The 7,357-nt window shown below is 35.7% G+C and overlaps 1 protein-coding gene and 1 long non-coding RNA gene across 2 annotated transcripts; one reads left to right on the forward strand and one right to left on the reverse strand.

The window, feature by feature from the left end:
• Positions 1 to 802: 802 nt before the first annotated feature.
• LOC131875434 (uncharacterized) lies at positions 803 to 2,768 on the forward strand. The gene is made up of 2 exons (XR_009372281.1): positions 803 to 1,224; positions 1,257 to 2,768. It is a non-coding gene; the product is annotated as an uncharacterized LOC131875434 (long non-coding RNA).
• Positions 2,769 to 3,989: 1,221 nt separating this feature from the next.
• On the reverse strand, positions 3,990 to 7,357 carry LOC131855974 (disease resistance protein RPV1-like; the record flags this gene model as incomplete). Its single annotated transcript, XM_059219694.1, is given in 4 exon segments — positions 3,990 to 4,507; positions 4,605 to 6,308; positions 6,417 to 6,728; positions 7,088 to 7,357. Coding segments are annotated over 4 exon segments (2,652 nt in total), but the record flags the coding sequence as incomplete, so codon positions are not given.

Below are 7,357 nucleotides of genomic sequence, written 5' to 3' on the forward strand. Positions count from 1 at the left end.
GATTATGAAAAAAATGAAGAAATAAGTTTGAATAAATCAATTTCAGTTTTGATATTTAATTTGTATTCTAATACTTCTTGAAAAGATAAATATTTTTTACTTATCTAGAATAACAAATTACCAAATCATCTATAAATTACAAAATTCTTATTCCAAAAATCAAGGAAACTTATGCAAAATTGTTTTTATCTTTGAAATAAAAATATAAGATATATTTGAAGAATTAACAAATTTCAAGCTTTGAATTACTAATATCAAATTGTTTTCATAAGGATTATAATTTAAAATGTATACAATAATGTCCTCACCTAATATTAGCTATGCCTCCATTTTCACCTAATATTAGCTATGCCTCCATTTTCACCTAATATACTATCGGGCAAGGAAAAAATTACATTATGGAAGGCAACCAAACAACTATTAATATGCATGAATAAAACAATAGCCTTAACATCCCATAAGTAGTTCATATAAAAATCTATTTACCAAATGAACTTCCTTGCTTCCTCCACACAATATTATTAAAATAAAAATAAATAACATATATACTTATCTCTACCTCTCTATCCCTCTATAATAGTGCTACATATATCTCTATTTATCTCCATCTCTCTTTTTCTCTTTCTCTTTTATCTATGATCTATGAATCTTCTTTATCTGTATCTTTCTATTTTTATTTTAACTCTCCCTCTACTTCTCTCTATCTATTTCTCTCTTTCTTCATCTCTAGTTACCTCTTTTGCAAACTACCATCTTCAAAATAATTTAAATTTATATAGTTTAAATTTATATTTCCTATCCCTCATGTTTAAAAAAAAAAATGGATTTGTTTGAGAAGTTTTAGGAATTTTCAAGCAAATGCAATTGGCAGGTGTAAAACCAAACTAGGCAAACTTTTGTCAGCATCCTCCCTCCTGTGCGAAAATGGGAGCATTGGAACAGGGTATAGACATCGATCAAGGTTAGAGGAATTTTGTCAGATGTTATAGTTGCAACTGCCCTGTTAGATATGTATGCAAAACGTAGGAGCATATACAAGGCAAGCGAACTGCTTAAAATAATGCTCGAAGAGATGCCATCTCATGGAACGCCACAATTGCAGGATATGCAAAATGTGGAAGCATAGATAAGGCACGCGAACTGTTTAACAGAATGCGTCTAAGGAATGTATTCTCATGGAATGCCCTGATTGCAGGATATTTACAAAATGGATTTGCTGAAAAGGTTTTAGAAACTTTCAAGCATTTGCTGAAAAGGCTTTAGAAACTTTCAAGCAAATGCAATTGGCAGTTGTACTCCAAACTTTGCAACCTTTGCCAGCATCATCGCAGCCTGTGCCAAATGGGAGCTTTGGAACAGGGTTTGGACATCTATCAAAGCATAAAGGATAGAGGAATTTTGTCAGATGATGTAGTTGCAACTGGTCTGGTAGGAAGCGTGCAAAATGTGGAAGCAAAGATAATGCACGCGAATTGTTTTACAAAATGCCTAAAAAAAATTGTGGTTTCATGGAATGCCATGATTGCAGAATATGTATGCAGAGAATGGATTTGTGACACGGTTTAAACGGAAAATTTAAAACTGACTGTTGTAAAGCCAGCATCCTCCCCACCTCTGCCAAAATGGGAGCTTTGGAGCAGGGCATAGATGTCCATCAAAGCATAGTGGAAGGGATTTTTTTTGATATAATAGTTGGAAATGCTCCGGTAGACATGCATGGAAATTTTGTTGGCATAGACGAGGCACGTGAACTGTCTGATAAAATGCCTCGAAATGTTGTCTCACGGAATGCGATGATTGCATCATGAACACAAAATGGATTTTGCAAGGATGATCTCAAAAAACTTTGAATTAATGATGCACTCTGGAATATATCCTGACATTACAAGCATTGCATGTGTTCTATGTGCATGGAGCCATGAAGGTTTAGTGGATTAGGGGCTGTACATGATTCAATCAAAGTAACCCTTATTGCATTACACTTACAAATGATCATTATGTATGCATGGTTAACCTTCTTGCCCATGCTACTATCTTGAGGACACTCTAAACTTTATCATTAAGATGCCAAATGCCAATTAAACCTGTGGTGGTTGTGTGGATGTGTTTTCGTGGGTTTGCAAGTCACATATGAATATATGCTTAGGAGTATTCACAGCGACGGTGCTTTTAGATTTTGATCTTAAAGATGGTCTCACGTATGTTCTTCTCTCAAACATCTACGCAGAACTGGGTAGATGGTGCGAGGTTCAAATGGTAAGGAGATTGATGAGAGATTAAGGAATTAAAATGATCCTTGGATTTAGTTGGATTTTGGGCCATAAAATGGCACGTGCTTTTTTTGGCCGGAGACAGATCACATCCACACAGATAGGAGATCTATGCGAAGTTGGAGAAATTGGCTTTGGAGATGAAGGAAGCAGGTATTTTGCAAATTCACGACAATTGCTTAGTGATGTGGAAAAGAAAGAAAAGTAATTATTTTTCTATCATCATAGTGAAAAGTTGTAGACGACTTCTAGAATATAACTATTGTAGTTGTTAAAAAAATATGTATTGATTGTCACACTGCAATGAAATTCATCTCCACGATTATGGCAAAAGAAATTACCGTGAGAGATGTGAATTGTTTCCATTATTTCAAATATGGAGAATGTTATCGTGGAGATTATTCATACGCTAAATGATCTAAAATATAGACTCGCACTATTATAATGTATCCCATGTCAGACCTGTCCTAATATTGAAGGAGCAAGGTTTTATTTTCAGTTTCTAGAAAGTTCTTTTGGTTTTGTTTTTGTTTTGAGTATTTGGAAATCTAGATTATGATGTTTGCTTCTAAAAATTAGACGCACAGATTGCAATGGAGATAGCTACATATATACGCTATTGAGATATTTGTCAAAGACTTATTTTATGATACTATGGGCATTTAAATGAATTGTTATTATTACATATGTATAAAATAAAAAGTTGGAGGAGATGGAGTAAATCTAAAAAACAAACGTTGAGGAACATTTTAAGTAAATAAAAAGATAGGCTAATTTTGTATGGTTCTTTTGTTTGGACTAATTGTACTATCTTTTGTCTATGTTAGATCAACCATATAATTACACTTTCTAGATTCAATATGTAATTTTATTTAAGTGTATGACTCAAAATTACCTTTGTCATTTTATATAATTCTTTTGTTTTGATTAATTGTATTATCTTTTGCCTATGTTAAATTAACCATTTAATTACACATTCTAGTTTCAATATGTAAATTTATATGATAATTTGGCACACACTATATGGATGCTGACAAAGTTTGCAGAGTCTAGCTTTACACCTGCCAATTGCATTTGCTTGAAAGTTTCTAAAGCCTTTTTAAAACATGCACACACATTTCTTTGAAGCATTTTGTTAAACAGTTCACGTGTCTGATCCATGCTTCCACATTTTGGATATCCTACATTCATGGCATTCCATGAGATGACATCTCTGAGGCATTCTGTCAAACAGTTCATGTGCCTTTTCTATGCTTCCACATTTTGCATAGATGTCTTCTAGGGCAGTTGCAACTACAACATCTGACAAAATTCCTGTCCTTTATCCTTTGATGGATGTCATACCTTGTTCTAAAGCTCCCATTTTGGCACAAGCAGGGAGGATGCTGGTAAATGTTGCAGAGTCTTCCTCTAATCCTGCCAATTGCATTTGCTTGAAACTTTCTAAAGCCTTTAAAACAAATCCATTTTGTGTATATTCTGCAATCATGGCATTTTATGAGATGATATCTTTCTGATGCCTTGTCTACACTTCCACACTTTGCATACATGTCTACCAGAGGATTTCCAACTACAACATCTGACAAAATTCTTGTATGCTTTATGCTTATATGGATATCTATACCCTATTTCAAAGTTCCCATTTTGGCACAGGCTGGGAGTACCCTGACAAATGTAATCTGGGCAGGAACTGGAACAGTGAGTTTGAGTTTTGTTTGATGTATGCGTGGGAGCTAGGCGGCTAACTGGTGAATGTAATGGTTAGCGAGATGACTTAGGTGAGTAGAAACAGGCATTGGCAAAAGGAATGGATTAAGGGGACCTCACATGTGCCACCTGAACAGACAAGACTAAGAGTATGTAAAATAAGCCTACCCTTCCAGGAATTCCAATAATTGGTAAAAGGCCTCCACAACTCTTCCTTCTTTGCCCATCACTAGCATTGCTTTCTTTCCTTGCAAGTTTCCTTCAATTATGCGGAAGAAACTTTTGGCTAAGTTCTTTTGATAGTCATATGGACATGTATTTACCACATATATATGTACCACTTTTCTCTCCTCATCAATCTCCTCAGCATAGCACAAAAGAGCATTGAAATCACACTCATCTAGAATCTTGTCTACATCAGGTAGCTCCTCCACCTCCCTAACCGCCAGATCAGGAAATTCCAAAGAGTTTACAATTGGCTTCACCAGCCGGATCACTCTGCCTTGTATCCAGATCTTCCTTGGACAACCCTACAAATCGTATTGTTCACAAAACATTCAGTCATAAACATGAACATTAACATAAAGGGAAAAACTCTGAACCTGTAAAAGTTTTTGATACCTTCACCTGTATAGACTGAATACAAGGTTTCAGAGCTGATATGGTGTCACATTTGAGCTCCAGTTCTTCCAATCGTTCCACTTTCTCTAAACTCTGTATACCTGGCACCTTCCAGCAGGTTTGCACGATCAGTACCTTCAATGACTTTGAGTGCTCCAAACCTTCCATTTTCTCAATTTTGGGGCAATTTCTTATTCTAAATTCTTTTAGTGAAACCAAATCAGCAAAGCTTGAAAGTTCTTCTATCTGCAGACAATCGCATATTGTCAGAACCTCAAGGTTTACCAGATCTTTAATACACGTGATGTTCTTCAGCAAATTGCAAGAGTATATTTCTAGAATTTTGAGCGACACTGGCAGCGTCTCTATCTCCACGAAGTAGTGATTCATCCTAACCACGAACGTTTCAAGGATGGGAAAAGTCTCATTGGAAATTGATATCGTGGAGAATTGTTTGCAGTCTTCGATGTCAGGTTCCTTTAGCGTTTTAAGTGAGGAAGCAGCCCTGGCATTAGAATCAATTTTACTTCCGGAACTTAAAATTTCAATGCTCTTCAAAGAGGATGAGTTTACAAGAGAAGTTTGAAAGCTTTTCCATACCAGAGTCTCAATTGTTAGCAAATCTAACTTGCTCAGTTTGCTGATGTTTGTCGGTACAGCTCTTAACTTGATACAACCTTGTAGATATAATTTAGTCAATGACTCCTGATATATGATTTGATGAGGTAAATCTTCCAATTCCTTGCAATCACTAAGGTTCAAAACCTTGAGCTTCCTGATGTTTTCCATGATATCTGATCTCAATTCAAGCTTTGCACAGCCTGACAAATTTAGATCTTCTAGGTTTATCAACTGTTTGAAAGAATCTGGTAATGTTCTCAACTGGATGCAAGATTTCAGATTTATATTCTGCAAGCAAATTAAATTGCCAAAACCAGTAGGTAGTGAAAAAAGCATTTTACAATTTGACAAATTTAAAGACATCAGGTTTGTTAGCTGCTTGAAAGAATCTGGCAATGTGTTCAACTGGATGCAAGAGCCAATATTTATACTCTGCAATCTTATTAGATTGCCAAAGCTAACAGGTAATGAAGATAGCATTTCACAACCTGATAAATTTAGAAATTCCAGGTATATCAGTTGACTAAAAGAATCAGGCAAGGTGCTCAACTTTTTGCAGTTCCCCAGACTTACATTCCGCAAGCTTGTTAAATTGCCAAAACCAACAGGTAGTGAACAGAGCATTTCACAACCTGTTAAATTTAAAACTTGTAGGTGTATCAGCTGACTGAAAGAATCAGGCAATGTGCTCAGCTGTTTGCAATACCACAAATCTACATTCCACAAGCTTATTAAATTGCCAAAATCAATAGGTAGTGAAGATAGCATTTGACAACTTATCATATTTAGATCTTTCAGGTGTATCAGCTGATTGAAAGAATCAGGCAAAATATTCAACTGCTCACAATTCCGCAGTTCTATTTTCTTCAAACTTATTAAATTGCCAAAAGCAGTAGGTAGCGATGATAGCACTGGAGAATATAATCGCACATACTCCAGTGATTGGAGGTCACAGAGCTCTTCTGGCAAACTGCTACCATGAAAGTAAACGACAAGCCTTTTCAGATACTGAAGACTTCTTATTGAGCTTGGAAGCCATTGCAATTTTTGGCAACCCAGTAAAATAAGCTCTCTCAATTGCAAAGGAGGCTACAGGCAACCATTATTATAGTCAATTGACTCAATTCAATTCAGAAAAGCCTTACCTATAATAAGTTTTGAAGCAATTTTATTGAACCACGAAAGCAAAATACTTACTTCTACATTGTCCTTCCACAGTTCTTCCAACTCATCAGCTTTATGAAGCTCTAAAACACTTAAATTTTTTAATGTAAGCCATGATGGGAGACTCCTTAAGGGAAAACCTTCCCAGCGAAGCCACACAAGATCTTCTGATAATGGTGCAAATTCTTCTGTAAACTCATTTCCTTTGACAGAAAGAATTTGCAATCCATTGGAGAATCTAAGGCGTTTAGATGATCTTCTTGATATTCCCATGAACTGAAGTCTGTACTCTTTGAATGCCACAAAAGAATCCGCAGGTTGTATCCCTCGAAGCAACTTTATTTTCTGAATAAAATAATCAGACATACAGAGTGTTTTAATCAAATTCCCTCAAAACAGAGGCAGACAGAAACACAAACTTGTTTTTAATGTTATCACTTATCAGTGGTTAACGAAAACAAGCAATATAAGAAATCAGCCCTCTATTAACAACATGAAATTTTTATAGTCCATGATAAACTCCTCTGGTATACTTCTGGATTTCATAATGTGAACAATTTTCTATCTGCAACATTGATGATGAAAATTGTTCACATAATCAAATCCAGAAATATACCTAAGGTAAGGTAATTGATCAGCCCTCTATTTATCTGATTATTTGCATCTACCAAAAACACAGAATAGGCTGCCAATACTAATCTCACCATGGAATGTTTCTTCATGTTAACAATCTGCTCTGTAAACCATACCCGATATGGTGAGTGTCTGCTTGCAATCTCTCTTCCTATATCCCTAAGGTGATCATGCATCCTTATTCTTTTGTCCCCATCGAACAGCTCCACAAGACACTTATTCAGGAGTGTTTCTATACCATGCAGGCCACTCCAACCCGATCCATCCCACACTGCTACAGCCTTGCTTTTCTTTTCTCCAATGAGAAAACAAGCTACATCCAAGAACATCTCTCTCTCTTC

The sequence above is a fragment of the Cryptomeria japonica genome, chromosome 4 (assembly GCF_030272615.1).
Source record: "Cryptomeria japonica chromosome 4, Sugi_1.0, whole genome shotgun sequence".
NCBI lineage: Eukaryota > Viridiplantae > Streptophyta > Pinopsida > Cupressales > Cupressaceae > Cryptomeria > Cryptomeria japonica.